At 44.7% G+C, this 19,155-nt stretch overlaps 1 protein-coding gene across 7 annotated transcripts in view; it reads right to left on the bottom strand.

The window, feature by feature from the left end:
- The window catches only part of LOC149332731 (uncharacterized), a 47,824-nt gene extending 31,498 nt beyond the window's left edge, over positions 1-16,326 (bottom strand). For 3 of the 7 annotated variants that reach the window (XM_089558311.1, XM_089558313.1, XM_089558312.1), the window contains exons 1-10: positions 16,161-16,326; positions 14,607-14,824; positions 12,952-13,049; positions 11,134-11,235; positions 9,961-10,043; positions 8,409-8,502; positions 6,745-6,875; positions 5,441-5,537; positions 1,858-1,936; positions 835-935 (exon numbers count right to left, since the gene is read on the bottom strand). In XM_089558311.1, coding sequence (XP_089414437.1) covers positions 835-935; positions 1,858-1,936; positions 5,441-5,537; positions 6,745-6,875; positions 8,409-8,502; positions 9,961-10,043; positions 11,134-11,235; positions 12,952-13,049; positions 14,607-14,738 — 917 coding nt within the window. In that variant the 5' untranslated portion in view covers positions 14,739-14,824; positions 16,161-16,326. The remainder of the gene's footprint in view (positions 1-834; positions 936-1,857; positions 1,937-5,440; positions 5,538-6,744; positions 6,876-8,408; positions 8,503-9,960; positions 10,044-11,133; positions 11,236-12,951; positions 13,050-14,606; positions 14,825-16,160) is intronic. The other 4 variants (XR_016285251.1, XR_016285252.1, XM_089558309.1 and 1 more) reach the window with 3 other exon arrangements.
- Positions 16,327-19,155: the final 2,829 nt, after the last annotated feature.

The raw sequence follows: 19,155 nt of genomic DNA, 5'->3' as shown, positions 1-19,155 counted from the left end.
TGGAGGTCTGCAGGTCTCTGCGACAATTAACGATACCCACAAGTTCACAGAAGCATTAGTTAACACTGCATAATCAGCAACTGCCTCCTCTGAATGTAACCAGCTGCATATTATTACCTGCAGTTTCATTGCTTAGCAAGAACTCTCCTCTCAATGCTTTTTACGTTAAAAGTCTGTAATGAACAGAGTTCAAGGACATTACAGCCATAATACTAATTATGATGACCATAACCACTGGTCGTTAAAAGTAACGGAGTGGATTCCAAGAGAAGGCGAGCGTAGCAGAGGGCGGCAGAAAGTCAGGTGGGCGGATGAGACTAAGAAGTATGCGGGGATACGGTGGCCGCAGCTGGTAAAGGACAGAGTTAATTGGAGAGACATGGAAGAGACCTTTGCCCTGCAGTGGGCGTAGTCAGGCTGATGATGATGATGATGATTCCCAGTGGAACTAACTTGGAAAACCGCGACACTTCACACCTAGCAAACAGCACTAAGCTGACTTCCTGATCTTCTCAAAGTTGGACATCATTGGGCCCCTGTTTTGCACTAGGCAGCTTTTAAAACTGCCGGCGCATTTTTGTTCTTGTTTTTTTAAGCTCCAAATGTTATTTTCCAATGCTACAAGAAATACACACTGATAGAGGGCAACTCAGCTCAGCTCTCCCACACCCACATCCAGATGCCTCTGCTATTATTCATTCTGTCGAACTGCTGGAGTGCTTGTACTGGCACTCAACTGGGGCTCGAACACTTAACGCATGAAGTTTCTCTGCCGCTCGGGGTCTTGCTATGAAGCCGAGTATCGTTCAGTTGAATTCTCTCCTCAATAAATACCTCACGGAGTGACGGTCGACCAACCTGGGCGGACTGGTGACTTTGCGGTTCTTCAACTTCTTCTCTCGCAGAGCCCGTCTCTCCCTCCTGGACTTTCGACCCTGCGGCAACCACGAAAGAACACGATGTTGAGAACACTTGTCATGATGACCACCTCAGACTTGGGCAAAATTATGTTCAGGGAGAAAGACAGCAGAAGAATTTCACTCAACCTTGAAATTTGGCAAAAGCGGACACATATGCTACGGAACATTAATGAGACTGCAGGAACTGCTGAAATGAGATGCTTTTCAGCATAAAATGCAGTAAAAAGCTAAGACACAGAGACAAGAACAAACTGTGGGCATGAGCACCAAACTGCTCACAATTAGCTCTGATATGTAAAGTTAGAACCAGCTTGTAAAACACTAAATCAATGTATAAAAAGCTAGCACACTATTTGAATGTAAAACAAGCCAAGTAAGAACCACTAATAAACAAGGCATTCCACCCGATTCTAAACACAAGCTTGAGCCAATTTACTCCTCAAACACAGTGAGATAAGAAGACAAAAGGCAAGCACTCGACAGTATTTCCACCTTCAGAGATAAGGAAGCAAGTCTTGTTTAACAACATTAAAGAAAGCATTACTTTGTTTTCATGTCCCAAAACTACGCTTTGGCTGTGAAATGTGCCAAACCAATTTCAACCAGCTCAGTGTCAAAGTACACACAGCAATCTCTCTTTACAGGTGCCTACGCGTCGATTCCAACCAAACCACACCCACTGAAGCCAGAAGCCAGACATCAACCAGCAATCTCTAGCTCACCACTTTCCCATCTATTTAGCCTCAAGGCACACCAGGAACCGAAGGTTTAACAAAGCCTAATTTGAGAACCCCTACTCCAACTCGACCGAATGACGCCACGGCCAGTCGATGACCGATCGAGTCTCAACAAGGATCTTCAGACTACGAATTCAAGCCTGACCTAGCCTGCTCGAGCAATGTCTCGGCCAAGAATGACCCCAGCAGCAGCAGCTCACCGAGTACATGGCTTTCTCCTCTTCGAGCTCCCTCGCCTGTTTCAGACGCTCCTGTTCCTCTTTGTCCAGGTGTAGGTACCTTGAAATGCGGAATAAAAATTATGAGCACACACGGCTCATGCTAGGCCAACCACTTCAAACCACCTCAGTTGCGCAGTCTTCACTTAAAGGTGCACTGAAGAGGAATCTGAACTCGTCTTTTTGCCACGGGAACTCAACCTACACGTTCCGAGCATTCTTAGAAACTTCGACTTATTGCCCTGTGTGGCCGATTTCCCTAATTAACCCTTTGAGGGTCGAATTATTTTGAAGAAAACTTTCCCAGGTGGTCAAATTACTTTATTGCGGATCTTGAATCTACAAAATGTATACAATCGAGAATAAATAGTAAAAAAAAATTAGGAACAGTACTTTGGTGACAGCATCACTCACAACTGGAAAATGTTCAATAGAATAGAACAGCAACGGTGATAAGCAAGCTAAAAGCAGCACCAATAAAGATAGAAATCAACTTTCGCCGCCTCTGCAAAACAGTGCCCACAAAGAGAAAACACGTTTCGCGCGACTCCGTTGCGATCCCGCGGCGGAATCGAAACCGCGTAGGCGCTTTGCCACAGAGGGCGAGAATACCTCGCGAGCAACGGTGATAACCAAGCTAAGAGCAGTGCCAATAAAGATAGAAATCAACTTCGGCAGCCCCTGCAAGATAGTGCTGACAAAAAGAAAACTCAAAATTTCGCGCGACTCCGTTGCGATCACGCGGCGAAACCAAAACTACAAAAGGGGTGTTGCCGCAGTCTGTGCCGCCGCGCTAAAGCTAGACATAAGTTCTGCTTATCTCCGTAAGAAGGCAGCACAAAATTCAAACACTTCTTCTAAGTCCTAAGAGGTGGCAGCACCCCCCAGTGAGCACGCATTGTTCTTTTGGCGCAAAATTTCAAACGGCAGATCGAAACCGTACCCGTACGGCAAAGACCTTGCGGGACAGAAAACCGCCGCCGTACATATACGGCAAAAACCTTCAAAGGGTTAAATCGAATTGACGTCCGGCTCCCGCCTTTTTTTTTTTAATTCTGCCTCGTACGATGGGCGCAGTCGACCAACGCGTGGAGTGCCTTTCAGCCAGCTCCGTGGAGGCTTTGCTTTCGCTTCATTTTGTTTTTTAGGTTTCCGTGAACAAATAGTTTCATTTGTAGATAATATAACCGCAAAATAAGCCCTCAGCAATAAAAATACCCGCGGACTATTGGCTTCTACGGACTACTACGTATTACTCCGCAGATGGCAGAGCGGCAAGCCGCCACGGGACTGGGTGAGAGGCACTCCCCGCATTGGTCGACTCCGCCCACCGTACGAGGCAGAATTAGAAAAGAAAGGCGGGAGCCGGACGTTCATTCGATTTAATTATGGAAATCGGCCACACAGGGCAATAAATCGAAGTTTCTAAGAACGCTCGGAACGTGTAGATTGAGTTCCCGCGGCAAAAAGACGAGTTCAGATTCCTCTTCAGTGCACCTTTAAATAGAGTTAACTGCTGGGCTAGTTGGTATTATGACATCACATTCATCTTATCTGATGCAAATGACAGGACAACAGAAAAGATATACCATATTTACTCAATTCTAACGTGCCCTCGTTTATCACACTAACGTGCACGCTCGTTTATCACAGTCAGAAAGAAAAAAAAGTGCAATGCGTTCGATTGTAACGCGCACCAGATTTTCATGCTTCAATTAAGAAATGAATCTTCATTTGAAACAAGCCACTTTTATTGCAGCCGTCTGACGTCACGAAGCAAACGGCACCACCACTTTAAGCTTAAGCCTTTCTGGCTTTCTGGCCTTTTCGCCTCCAAAGCGAAAATCCACAAGTTCATAACCAAGCACCTGCTGGCTTGGAACTCCACCCGCGTTAGGCCTAAGCAGCCTGCATTAGGCCTTCCTGCCTCACCAAATGCATAGCCCTAACTTTTGCAGTCACAAGCCTGTGGCCAACAGCCCAGATTTTGTGATGTCGATGACAACAGGTCACTGCTGGCGTAGTTTCATTTTCGTACTCAATTCTAACATTCACATCATTTTCAGGTCATTTTTTCGGGGAAAAAAAAAGGTGAGGATTAGAATTAGGTAAATATGGTATATATGGATAATGCCAGCGTTCGTCTTCCTTTCTGCTGTCCTGTCCTTTGCGGTATGAATGCGATAATTTTTTACCATTGGCAACAGGAAAAGCTGCCCACAGAGACGATAAAGGTGTGGGGGTTACTGAGCATTGTCTGTCCTCAACATTTGAAAGGGCAGCGGGAACCAGAAAAGTAAGGGCCAGAGCCACGAGAGAATGCTGCAGAGCTGCATCACCTGCATCGCAACTCTTGTTACAGTCATGATGTCATGCAGCGATGCTAAAGCATAGTAAGGTCTTCAGGCAGACATAGCAATAAAGCTAGATATTTCCTTACTAAACAGCCAGAACTCCATGTACAGAACCAATATGTAGGTCCTCTGAACTTTCCTGCATAAGCGAAACCCTGCGTGATGCAGGCAAAAAGCAGTCAGCAGATGATAAACGCAACTACTCAATGTAAATACCAGAATGAGCAGCTCTACTCACAAATTAATGTGAACACACTAATCTTCATAGCCAGTTCAACCATGTCACTGCAACCAGCAAACAAGCCATTCGGCGTGCTTCATACTTCATGCTTTGTACAGGTTGCAACCATAGCTGACAGAGTAGTTTGTTTTTCCGAGTGCCAAATCATCCCTCACATTTCCTACCACAAATGTCCACCAAAGCCACTGAATTTTGTGCGCAACCCTGGGAAGGAGGCAAGACGAAATGAGCGGGGCAGGACTCTAGTGGGTAGGGTGTCCCAGAGTAGGGTAACCCCCGTACCTGACGTCCGCTACCCTAGAGGTCGCTAACCACTACAACTGTTGCTCTGAACAGCAACATCATGTTCTCTCAGCTTGGAGTGCAACAAATGGCAACAAATGCCATACACACATGCACATCACACCAGGCCTACCCCAAGGCCACGTCAGACACAGAATTCGTGCCAGTTCAACCATGTCACTGCAACCACCAAACAAGCCATTCGGCGCGCTTCATACTTCATGCTTTGTACAGGTTGCAACCACAGCTGACAGAGTAGTTTGTTTTTCCGAGCGCCAAATCATCCCTCACATTTCCTACCGCAAATGTCCACCAAATAAAAGCCACTAAATTTTGTGCCCAAACCTGGGAAGGAGGCAAGACGAAATGAGCGGGGCAGGACTCTAGTGGGTGGGGTGTCCCAGAGTAGGGTAACCCCCGTACCTGACGTCCGCTACACTAGAGGTCGCTAACCACCACAACTGTTGCTCTGAACAGTAACATCATGTTCTTTCAGCTTGGAGTGCAACAAATGCCATACACACATGCACATCACACCAGGCCTACCCCCAGGCCACGTCAGACACAGAATTCGTGCAGTTGCCCTCCACCTTCCTTGCTTCTCCCCCACCCCTGCATTGGTCAGGCCAGCAATCAAACGCCTGGCTGATGTTACCAAGCTACGGAGAGTGATGTCACCACAACTTACGAGATAAAATCCGTGGATTCCATGCCATAGGCGTGCGAGTGGTCGTTCATCTCTCGCGCCTGGTCAATGTTGAGTTGGTTTACGTCAACAGTGACGTCTGGTGCACGAGAACAGCAAGAGAGGAAGACAGAAACTAGCTTGAGCACGACTGCAAAGAACCCTTCCCACACATAAAGACATCCGCTGCCATCCTAAAGGGCGTACTTGTGTACTAAGCGATAAGAATACATGCCACAACGCTTGGCCAGGCCAAAGCTTCCAGGTCAAAATGTTCATCTACAGAAACAGTCTCGGCCAAGGCCGAGACTTCAGTGGAGGCAAAACATTAAAGGCACTTGTGTGTTCTGCAATGGCGGTGCACGTTAAATGTCCCCAGGTGATCAAAATTATTCCGGAGCCCTCCACCACAGCACTCTTTCTTTCTGCTTTCACTCCCTCCTTCATTCCTCCCACAATGCCATGGTTCAGGGGTCCACAGAGTAGTGAGACAGTTACTGTGCTTTTTCTTTCCTAAAAAAAAAAAAAAATTCCCATTTTCTAGAGCAACAAACACATTTACCTAGGCTGAATGAGGAGGGAAGGAAAGAAAAAAAAAAATGTCATGAGCAATGTCACTGCATGCAGATCAATCAGAGTGGCCTGGTGCTACGCCGATGTCCCAAAACCGGGAAATGTGACTTTAACAGCTGTCGCTGTAAAATGGTGGCAGAGCCATCGTTGCGAAGGAGAACAGTATTGTAGAAGCCCACAAGCCCAAACAGCTACCAAAGAGAGTCTTGGGACTTTACATGGTACCTATTAATCCAGTGCAGAGCCGCGCTGTAAGCAGGCTATGCCGGAACCTCAACCTCACAGGTTGAGTTTCAAAATGTGCCGCCTTGCGGAAAAGATGCAAACTACAAATAAAGCGAAAGTGTAGTGTCCAAACAACCCACTAGGTGGGGCAACAAAACCTCGGTGGCCCCAGTAGCTCTGAAATTGCTCTTCAATCCATAAATCACTAGTAATCTATGCACAACGGCATGGTAACAAAAGAGTTAAGGGTAGATTAAGCATCATGTAACTTTGAGGTAAAGAACAGTGTCCGTGTCTGTGAAGTGATATACAAAGAGGACCCTAAGGTCGCTGAAGGGACCCATTAAAGCTATAAGCGGAGCTTATGTGTTCCCTCAAGTTTTTTTTCACAAGTACGCACAGCTATGAAAAGAAAGCTTTCCAGAGGTGCCATATGGGCCACGCATCCCTTTTTGCACTAAAAATATCCCATCGTCACCAGTGCATGCGAGGAGCACTCTCAAACTCACCCAGATCAATGTCACTGAGATCTTCCTTATCTTCTTCCTCTTCCTGTTCTTCATTCTGATTGGACGATGTGGATGGAGTGGGCGTGCTGTCCTCGTACACATAGCCAATTGCTACCTTCTTCTCAGCAAGCCTGCAAGGAAACGGCATTTAGTGAGCGGTGCCACTTCTGCACAGCCACATAATGAGTATTCAACTAAAAGAATACAAATCCTTTAAAATCCAACTCAACGAGAAGCTATCTCAGAGATAAGACGACGTTTATTAGGAATTCAGTAAAAAGTCACCACAATTTGCAACAAAGTGGACTCACGGCACTTATCACTTTGACACAAAGTAATGAACAAATGGTGTTTTAGGTACGGGTTGGAATTTCGGGTTTGAACAAAAAAAAAAAACAGTAACAGAAAGCAGAGTGGAGTTTTCAAAATGCAGTTTCAAACTGAAAGATGTCCAAGCCAGCTTTTGAGTACGAGTTAGGTACACTCAGTCAAAGTTGAAAGTTAACTACGCAGAGAAGCCAGGGGTGTGATGACGCGATGATGTTGCTGGATGAGCAGCGCAGCTATGTGATACGAGATATTGCTCCACTAGCTTACAAGCCTCTGCAGACCGGGAAGCTCACCTCCTTGCCGCTTGCTAGCTAAGCACTGTTTTTCACTGTCATCACTCACAGCAGTTAGTCGTTTAAGCAAGTTAATCACATATAGAACACTGACATGAAATCATGCGTGGGCATCATAAACAAGTATCATACTCTTTATAACATCTCAAATGAGCGGCAGTTCCATCGCTACTGCCAACACACAGACCACATTAGGACCCCCTCACACTCAACCCAACACAATAACCCAACAATAACATGTCCATCTAGTTTTTGTAAGTAATTACATCCAATGCAAATGAAATTTTGAAAAAAAAAAAGCACAATGAAATAAACCCCCCAAAAAAGTTTAAAATTCCATTTGTGTTTTTGTCTACTGGCTAACTCGTTTAACTTAAGTTACTCTTTTAACGACTATAGCAATTTCTTCCACAAGAACAACTCGTTAACTGCTGGTAAATAAACTGTCGGTGCTGACAAAAATGCCTAGACATTAAGGAACTTTTGACCACAGAGGATCACTATGTTAAATCATCGAAAAGAGTTAGTAAATCATTCGTTCAAAACAATTTCGTCAAAAAAAAAACCAAACTTGCGTTCTGAAATAAAAACCGGAAAAAGTCTGCCGAAATTTTTTAAAACACGAAACGAAAAGTCCAACCCCTAGTTTTAGGTTTCTGCGCAGTCATTTTCGACTCTGCGGAAAAATAACTTGCAGTGCTGTAAAGTGATGACAGCATCGATGCTTCTTTTGTGATTTATGTATTTTGTGATGATACTATCCTCCGTACCGCTTTTTGCCTCTGTTCCATGGCTGTATTGTCAAAAGCCCAATAAATTCAAATTCGAACTTTTCATTACATACCACGAGCCAAAAGTATGAATTCTTTCATTCACCGAGACGTCCTTCACGTTATAAATCTCCTCATAACGAAAAAAACAATTCCTATCATAGAGGAAGTTGCAGCATCCCGCTACTACTGTCCACCGAAGTGTTCGGGAATGACACTCGCTCGGTCTCGCCGGCCAGCTTTGGAGCAAAATGCGAGAACGGAAACACACTTTTTCTTCTCCTCCTCGGTCGTGCCAATGGGCTTCCCGACAGGGCCGTACCGCTCCTCCAAGAAGATCTGATGCAGGAACTTGTCCTCCGACACTGCAGAGGGGCCGAAGAACGGACATTGACACAAGACACCATACGTGTGTCATATGGCTTCAAAGTGAAATAAATAAATAAATAAATCAATCAATAACCTGCCACGCAGGATGCAAACTCATGGAGACCACAATACTGAGGCAGGCAGAATTTCTCCTTATTCTGCTTTGTAGCATTTACCAAATCCACTGAAAAATTAGGTGCTTTGGCACTTGCCTAATGACCAACTGCTGCAGATGAGGCAAATTTTTCGCTCCCTAATTCCAAAATGACAGAAACATTCCCGCCATTTTGTAATTCCAGAGGCACAGCTTTGAATCGCAAATACAGTATTCATCTGCAGATACTAATACCCCCTGGTCTGGTTTGTTCGCGTGGTGGCTGCCGAGCGTATGGGAAGGAAAACGGCGAGTTGAGCAAGTTGGTACATCTTGAGGAAAACAGCTCAGGAACAGGGGCAAGAGAAAAGAAGACGACAGGACAGCGCCTGTCCCATCGTCTTCTTTTCTCTTGTCCCTGTTCCTGCGCTGTTTTCCTCAAGTATGGAAAGGGCTTCTGCGATTCTTCGAATACAAGTTAGGAAGTTTTGCACTGTGTGTGCGTGTGTCCTCCTTAATCTGCACTTGCTGCTTCGCGCAGTTTGAAAATGAAAAGAAAAGCTGTTGAGCTGAAAAGAAGAAAAACGGTCGAGCCAGGAGTCGAACCACTGCTCCTTGAGTCTTGAGCCGGGTGCGCTACCCCTCGACCACTGAGGAACGTTCGGTCAACGCCACAGTTTACGGGTTTTATTCACAATCTGAGGGTACAAAAGGCTGTCACCGTGTCTCAGTGGCAGTTAAAAGGAGCTGGACTTCACAGAAGCTTGACTTAAACATGCGAACGATAAACACATTGAGTGCTGTGCTCGTACGCTGGACAATGTGCAGAAAACTACATTAAAATCTAGGACGCAAATTTCAGGGCACTGGACCACAATGCAAAGCAAGCAGCTCGATCACGTGAAAAACTTGTTTCATTAGTGGAATGAACAAATATATTTTATTTAACAATCAAATGATCAAATGAGAGCGTCTTTAAGCTGCTACAGAGGCTATTCAACTGCAAGCTGTATTGTGACACTCATGATTCCCATTGTCATTACCCGCTTGCCTAAGTCATGTCACAATTTCCACAAAGGGAGCTTGCTTTTGCAAGAAACCGACAACACCTGTGCGCAGTATACGACATGCACATTGATTTATCTTTTTATTTGTGACAATACCTTCATTTTCATCCTTTTATTTTCATACCTTTTATTTCATCCCATCTCCTCAAGAAGACTAGCAAGCAACAGTCATTTTGCATGAGTTTACTTGCAAGCGCTACAGCTTTTATTTTCAGTTCTCTTTTTTTTTTTAACAACTTATCGTCTGGACTGCCTTATCAATAAGAAAAAGCACAAGCAATGATGGTGCTCACCTCCAAGAAAATCATTCTGGACAAGTGTGCGATAGCGCTCATAGTTTATCTGCCTCTCTTCTTCTTTCTGCTCCTCGGATAACCTGTTACAAAAACCCACAACAGCAGCATGATTACCGTACAGATAAATGCTGCAACATAAAAGCATAAATTCATATCATCAATAAATAAACAGTGCGCATCTCTTGCAGACATTTCATGAGCCACAGAGCATGGTAAACACAATGAGGTGACAACCGGACACATCGCCCAGTCCATCAATAGCAAGGTGTGGTCATATTACACTCAGGAAGTTGGATTTAAGCCTGCAATGTCATAAAATGACGGTGATGATCCATTTCTATGATGCAAGGGCAACAAACTTTCACAAGAGCCTGGTCGGATTTGTTGCTCCCTGCAATGAATTGCTTAGCTGCACAGAATTATGGGCAATTTTCTATTTTCTTTTATCAATGACTGCAAAGCTTAAAAGAGCCGGATCAAAAGAAAATGCATTAAAAGAACAGACAGATGGCTTCACTATGCAATCAGCGGAACTGATAAGACTAGGCAAAGCATTCAGCAGACCAGGACTTCCTGACCTAGGCAACAGTAAGCGTCAATTCCAAGATATGCCACATAAAATCTGTTCGTGACAACACTAAAAGATAACATTAGAAGCCAGACATGGCCAACAAAGATGATATCCATTTGCCTCTTTCCCTTCCCAAACACATCACCATGTACTGCCTGATACAAGGCAGCAACCTGGCAACAGCCATTGGACGAACACAAGAAGGGAGATGGTAAAGCTTTAGCTACCAATGTGGCATACGACTATCGCATCATTCCCCCCCCCACCCCAGTTTTTGCGTTTTCCATTTTCGGTCGGCTAATGAAGCTTTCCCTTATCAGGCGGACAGACCCAAGTTATGAAGCACGCTAACGCTTAACAGCTGATGGATCAGAGCTTGTGGTCACAAAGAAGACCAGACTGAGCCCATCCCATTCAGAGCCTCCATTCAGCAGACCTTTGTCAACATTGCTTTACCACGACCATTTTAGTGTCCAAAAAAACGCTGAAACTTCCCTTCCAACCAGGTGGATGGGGGGAGGGGAAGTTCCAATGCCTTATTTCATCACAAGTCAAACGACAGAGAGCTCCACAAATGAGAAGATGGGACAGTGGCTCACACAGGAACATCGTCAGAAGGCTTGTAGTCAGGTATCATATCCAGATGTGCCCGGACATCGAAGCGGTCAATCATGACGTCCCTGTTGCCTTGCCAGGGCATCCTGAAGTAAAACAACAAAGTTCTTACGATTTGCTGCAGAGTTTGCTACACAAAAAGAAAGCCAGCCAACTTTCTGTGGCCAAAGAAGAAGCATGTAATAAATCTCACTTGTGCCATTTTTCATTTCCTCACACCTTACGCAGAAAGTAAGAAACACTCAATAATTAAGTACACCATAACAGAATTTACCACATTTTAATGGAACTGCCAACTATGCTAAATTTAGAAAAAGATTAGACTCAAGGCTATTCACAGGAGAATCTTAATTTGTTCACAGCACTAATAATTTAATACAATTAATATTCATTAAAAAGAACATTCAAGAAGTGAAAAAACATGCCCAAATAACATCCTCTCCTACCTTGCATGCACAGACAGCATGCACCAGAAAATGGGCGACTAGGCAGAATTTAAGCAATCCAAGCACAACATTATACACTTGGTGTAAGGTGACAATGTTTTCCAAGTGAACGCCACAAGAAAACACTTCTCTGTCGAAATATCTAGGCCTTGCAGATGAAGGTAAGATATCAATATTGATGCCGCCTTCTGAAGTCCCGCACAAACTTGGGGACACGTCACACTTGTTGTCCACATAAGATATCATCCGCGTAAATAGACAGCGACATGGTTGCATGACTTATTGTGACTGTGCTCCTCACCCCTTCCCTCATCCTTCTCTCTCAGTGCAGGGTAGCCAACCGGAACACCTTCTGGTTAACCTCCCTGCCTTCCCTCTTCCTCTTTCATTACACTCTAGTGACAATGCTGATTGAAATTCCCCTGAAACCGTTATACAAACCACTAATAAGCAAACAAAGACCTTTGCCAAGGTTCGCAAAAATGTTCACACAAATTTCTGTAGCATTAAAGAAATACCAAATTTCACCTCACATATGCCCTATTCTTCCATGGTGCTTTACAAGTGCTGAACTTAAATAATAGAACAGTTTATTTAGTGTGGTCTGAGGCCTTTTTTCTTTTTTCGACAAAAAGTGACACCCTTAAAGGGGCTGCGAAACACTGCTTGGGGAGATACCGGCTATGCTTCAGGTGGATTCTTTATGGCACACAGATGCTGACTTGAAAAGAATTGCAGGAATCGATGCATAGGAACTGGAGTTATTCAGTGAAGAAATTTGAAAATACAAGCAAACAAAACGCTGCCCTCAACTCGATTTTGGCTCCTATTTCGCTCTCCCAATGATGGCACCTGGCACAACCAATCAAAACAGCCAGCCAGAGCACGTCGCGGAAGTTTGTACTCCATGGTTGCCTGCTCTCTAAGTCGTTCTTGCTGAGACGGGCAGCGTCGTTTCCATGCCAGAGCGCCCCTGGTGGTGTATTTTTATTTTACTTGCTTTGCAGGATTTTTATCTAAGACAAACAAATTGTTTTTGTTGATATAATATAAAACGCAGACAGGTGACAAAATGTGTCTCTATTTATCCACACAATTTGCAGTATATTTACTGTTTGTCCGGTCATCAAGCTTGCGCCAGGTGACGTCATATCCGCTGCTAAAAACCCGCCACTGTGTGGCGACACCATCAGAGCCATGAAGTTGTTTTTGGGAGGACATTAAAATATTAAAAAACGGAATATACGCGGTATTACCGACGCTAATAGCACCATTATAACTCACTGTATGCAATCAACAGGCAAAACAGTTAACTAAGATTGTGTTTCTGGGCCCCTTTAAGTAATGGAAGCATACATGGTTGCGGGGCTGTCGGCTGCCTGTGCAATGGCCAGGTCGATGTGAATTTTGCAGCGCCTCCCATGAAGCTGAAGAAATTGAGCCGGGTCTTGCTTCTGCACAGGTAACAACAGAAAACACACACAGAAGGTAAGCTCAACAAAAACGCAGCTGCGAGAAAGCCAAACGCAATGAATACACTGCCGAATGGCGTCCTCAGACTTAATGGTGCACAAAGAGGATTCTGAGCTCGTCTCTTTACCGCGGGAACTTGATCTGCATGCTCCGAGCATTCTTAGACACTCTGAATTATTGTCCTACGACACATTTTTTTTTTCCCGTGATGAAGTTTTTAATGCCACCCCATTTAGAAGTATTGATGGCTTCCTACAATGGCTCAGTCATACAAGTCACCATTTGCCCTTGATGCATATTCACATAAACTTTAGCCAATCCACAGTACATTATCACATTTTAAATTTCATTTCTTTCTCTCAATTTGAAGTTAAAGAATGCTCTCCTGTGCAGTAGGCGCCAGCAGACACAATCAGACCGTCAGGCAGACACAGAATACTGTAATAAACAATCACACAAGCCATCAGAAGCCACTACACGACACTTTTTAGACTGGCAGGGGGCATAAATTCCAATGCAGAGCTTCTGTCATATCATCAATGCCAATAGTATGCGACAAAAGACGGAATGATGACAAAGCAGTAGTGTTTTGCAGAGAGCAAGTGAAAAAGAAAAGCACGAGTTTAGGTTTAGATTTATGGGGTTTAACGTCCCAATGCGACTCAGGCTATGAGAGACGCCGTAGTGGAGGGCTCCGGAAATTTCGACCACCTGGGGTTCTTTAACGTGCACTCACATCGCACAGTACACGAGCCTCTAGAAAAGCACGAGTGGTGAAAAATGTGTCTGGATTGTTAATCTACTAGGGTAGTTGTGGAATCATTGCACACATGCAGAGTATGACTGACCAAGAGATGATAGCTGGGTCTGCAATTTGGCAGAATGAGGCACACGGTGCTTATTCCTGGGCTTGTTATAGTTCATACTTGAGGAAAAACAAAAGCTCAAACCAGGCACTGAACAAAATTAAAAGATAGTATGTTCATGTCTTTGGTTTGCAACCTTTTTTTTTCCCAAAAAATTAGGTGCAGTGGTTAAAACAGAGGCACTGGTTCAAAGAACGCAGATACATTTTTGTCTGCAAGATGGTTGATCCAACATAATATTGACACCAATAAACAATACTACATGGCAGTCACAAACCACGTTCAATCAAATGTAATGTTTTTTTTTTACAGGCAATAAAACTTTGTATTGTATAATTTTGTAATATAAAACTGGGTCAGCATTATTAAATAACTGAATAATTTTCTTTTGTATCACACTAGTAAAAATGACCCTCATACAGTTGTGTCTACACTCCACTGCAGTAAATACAAACGCTAGCACAAAAAACGAGACATTCACAAGAAATGTGAACAAGACAATGCGCTTCTTGCCCACATTTCTTGTGAATGTCTCATTTTTTGCTAACGTTTATACGTAGAACTTTGCGGTGACTACCAGCAACAAGTGTTACTTGAGTAAACACAGTATGCTGTACTGTACTGCTTAAAAAAAAAAAAATGACTGCAGACGTCGAAACCAAGAGGACTCACAATGCGCTCATAGAATTCTTTGCGGCGCTCAGCCCTCTTCTTGAGGTCGACGAGCATGCCACGGATCTTGCGCTCCTGCTTGCGTGCCTCGTGCCACATGTTGTCACGCGAGGAGCGAGACTGGAAGAACATGTCCGCCGGAGATCGCTTCACACCAGCCCTGCCGTCAGGCCGTGCACACGCATCGACGACAAAAAGGGGGCAAGAGAGCAAACCGCCTGCGAGGTGCCAAAGAGGATCAAGAACCGGGTAAATGGGAATGTGTACAGGTTTACGCAACGCAAGAGGATGGCAACAAGAGGAAGTGGACAACACAACAGGTGCCAATCTCGCATTTATCAAGTCCTGCTGTTCTTGTTGTCATACGCCCTATTTTGCTAGTTTATCTCCACGAGGCAGACTTGTCAATGTATCTGTAAAAGAGCAGTGCCTTTCCAGGTTATAAAACAAACTGAACACTGTGTTAGCCAAGCATATGGCATGGACAAGACAACTTGGAACTACTTAACCAAGCACAATCCCTCTTTCGAGTGCACGCACAGCCGGCGATAGTTATATACTATTATTATTACTATTTCTGATTCCTTTAAAATATTTCTTGAAGTGCGAAATGATGAACAAAAGAACCAGGACAAAGAAAAGTTGAAGATGACACAATCTCGAGATTTTTTTCCGTGGTTAAAATGGAAAACATGGGCTGATGATTGAGCACAGCTCCACTGTCCCCAGAAACGGGATGTCAACTCGAAAGCCACTCATTCATTATGGGGTTGGAAGCACCAGCCTTCACTGGCATGTGCCAATAACATAACGAACCTGTTAGCTGCATGCTGGGCCTCAGGGCGGCGGAAAAAATGTTTATCTTCACGGCAAAAGCTGTCCGATCGTGAGCGCATCATGATCCGACAGCTTTTGCAGCCGCATTATCTTTTAGTTCACGCTGTCTTCGTTATCCCGTATGTTTATTTTACGTGCATATATCGTTCGCATCAAGTCCTGCCGCATAGCTCTCGCGTTAAAATGAAAATAATTTACGGTTTCGTGGGAGATGTGTGTACCCGTCATCGAAAGCGGGACCTCCATCGAACCAGAGATCGGTTTCAGAAAGCGATCTGCAAATGCCAAAAGATCAAGTGAATGCGCCAATCTCAGCGTGGCCTTGGAATATTCCTGAACGTTTGATTTCGGTAGGATGCTACGCATTCCATCAATATAATGTCTTAGTTCTACGCTCCAAATCGAAAGTCTCTCCAAGTAAAACTGATGGGTACTCTTCGGTTGAACCAGGCAGCAGTGTTCGAACCGACAAACTCGGTCACCGTTTCTGCGCTTCCCGAAAAGTCTCTACGGAGCACTAACGGTCACAAGGCGCGCTAAAGCCGCGCAGACAGTACGATGAAAAGGCGCTGCGCCTTCAACCAGAACCGCTCACGGCGGGCAAATATTCCTAGGCCTCGCGTTGCGCTCGGGGTCCCGAGTCGGCTTTTCTGTCCACTGCAGAGACAAACGAACTTTTCAAAGCGATGCTATCGCGAAACTGTTTAGAGGCCTCACCTGGATTACGTCAACAATCCTAAACAGCCTCAGAAAGAACGTGAGCAGCAAAATTCATCCTCGATTTTACACACTCGATCAATTAAAAGCCAAGCAGCCCATGAAATACATGCATGAAATAGAAACACACTAGCCGCCTGGACAGAGCCGCATAGACACAGCAGGCAGGTCTAGAGTTTAAAAGCAATAAAAAGGAAAATGCTTATATTACAAAAAAACTTGGCTTGCTGGTCGCTTTTAGCGTGATATTTTAACAGGCTGTACGTTTTAAGGCTGCTTTTAAATCGTGTTCGTGTTCACACATTGGAAAAGTCACTAAAAAAGAAGCTAAAGAAAGATAATGAACCACCACTGATCTCCACCAGGGGCATTAGTAAGCAAATGCACGAAATAGAAAATCAGCATAGTTTTTCAGTTTCAGTTTCCACCTTGGCATTTCGTCTTGATCGTTCTCCTCTTTCTCCACGAGTATGCCGTCCTTATGCGTCATCGACTGCATGAGGAGACGTGCGGAGTGTTCGGAAAAGGCGTTTGAAAAAGGGTAATTTGCATTGCAACGGGACGACACTAGCAGACGACAGGACACATAACACGTAGGGAGCCTTGTCTACTCAGCACTGTGTTGTCCCGTTGCGCTAGCATCGACAACGCTGCGCTTTATTAATGCGAAAGCATTACCCAACGGACCACGAATATCCGCCGGACATCCTGTTTAGATACGAACATCCGCGGCCCAGACTGGATGTTGACGAGACATCTGCCGGACATCAGCGTTGTGTCTGTGTCTCTTCTCGTCCTATGCGCTGCACCGATAATGTCTAACCAGCATGCCCAAGTGTCTACCTTATCTGCCGGAAGTTTTTTTTTTTTCTAGGCAATGATCAAAGTTTACCTTACGTGAACCAACCTTCTCAGTTTGGACATCCGCTGGCAGCGAACTAGCGTATGTCCCGCGGATTCACTCTTTCCGGACTATCCATATTTAGACCTCAAAAGAAGAGTGGAAAAAGATAATTAATAAACAGAATGATCAGGAGGTGCGTCAAGAGGGCATTGCGCCTATCCATAAGCACCTCCACGGGGCCCTAGAAAAGCTACACAACACCCTAGAATACACGGAAGCCTATTACACCGCAAAAGCGCAGACTAGAAAGAACAAAGGGAGGAAGAAAGATACTCTGTAAAATTGGAATACAGCCAGAATAATATTGGGACAAAACAGTAGAAATGCGGCAGCAGGACAACCCACACATCGTCACTGCTGAAAAACATGCACCCCGGACACAACAAAAAAAAGGAGAGAAAAAAGGGCAGAGGCACTGCAAAGAAAACTGGAAAAGATAGACCCTGACAGAGTGGCATTTGTAGATGCAACCTACATGGGAAAAGGAAAAATGAACGCTACAATAATTAATGGAGAACACAGACTAATCACCGCGGCGTCAGTTATGACAAGAATGACCCAAACAGCAGAGGAGGTTGCGATAGGCACTGGCTATCGCGCACACTAAAGCAGATTACATAGTCAGCAATCGTAAAAAGGCAATCCGTGGATACACCGCAGGGGGGATATCAACACCCGAGGCTAGAATCCTGGATCAAAATCCCATAGAAAAAAAAACTCACAATAATTTGGACAGCTGCTCACGTTGTCTTGGCCAGCGAATGACGAGAGCATACGGGAAGGGGAAGAGAAAATATGCCTTAGCTACAATAGCTGTTGTTGTAAAACGTGCTCAAATGTCCTTGAGAGGCGACACTTGACACTGAAGGCAGTGTCTGGGAAAAAAGCGTTTTTAATTAAAAGAGTCTTGTCAGGTTTAGAAGTAAAATAAGGGGAGGGCAGGGGGGGGGGGGGGGGGAGTGAAACGGCTCAGATTTTGAACATAACACGCTGAGAACTAAACACTGTCTGCCACATAACTGCATGATTCTGCCTTTACAACGCAGTGAAGGCAGTGTACTCAGGCTCAATGCAAACCTGGCCACCACAGTACACATGCAAGAGGCTTGCGACCGCATTAACTGACAATCTGTCACCATATTTCATACAACATACTGGTTCACATGGTAGCTACCCCGCTGACATCCTTTACACACATCACAAGCGCAAACTGCAGTACAACTTCGATGATAATATCCCATTTGATGCGAATATGAGGATGATATGAATAGGTAAAATTGCCTGGCCAGAGTGCACTGTCTACAACGTAAAGAATCTTGGTAGTGCTGAACACTCCGTGCCTGTGGGGATGATCCAAATGCACAAGCCACGTCCTCTGATCACCAAGCGCTGCCTGTACACTGCAAGCTGCTTGGTATGCGCCACAGGCATTGAACTGTGGCACACGACCAGTGCATCGCAGACAACGTAATCAGCGAGCGGCGACGTGTGGCTGTGAACAAATCTCTTGAATACATTTCCCATACCTCTGCATACAGGTCGTTTGCTTTGGATGATACAAATATTTTTCGCAACCCTGCGAGATTCGTACAATCGACTCTGCTGTAGTGCTAGTTCACTGGCACTGCTTCACATGGAGAGAACAGAGAGATAATGCATGTTCTCTATTTTGTAAGATGAATTTCCAAATGGATTTCTCGAAAAAGTTTCAAAGCTCTAGTGGTAAAACCTTCAAACTTTCACTTTTGAATCTAGTACAAATTTATGCAAAACAGTCAGCGTGGAAAGTTGGTCTGGCTGGTTTTCTAGCACCACAGAAAAGAAACAGATGAGGTCAAAAAAACACGACAGGACGTGCGCTAAAGCACATCCAGTCTGTCCTCGTCTGAGCGGTTAAAAAATGACCATAAGAGCATAGTCACACCCCAAAGCCCATTGCTTGAGCTGCAGTGTGTGCAACGGTGCAATTTAAATGCACGCAGTCAACATGGCAGAACAGTTACATGCACTTACCTTTGCTGAGGCATGTTAAAGGAGTATCGGCACCTAATTTTGGTGGCATGTTTTTTTTTCTACAATGACGTGGAAGGC

The sequence above is a fragment of the Amblyomma mixtum genome, chromosome 8 (genome assembly GCF_055824585.1).
Source record: "Amblyomma mixtum isolate Tamu chromosome 8, ASM5582458v1, whole genome shotgun sequence".
NCBI classification, from domain to species: Eukaryota; Metazoa; Arthropoda; class Arachnida; order Ixodida; family Ixodidae; genus Amblyomma; species Amblyomma mixtum.
This window is presented reverse-complemented; position numbering and strand designations above follow the sequence as displayed.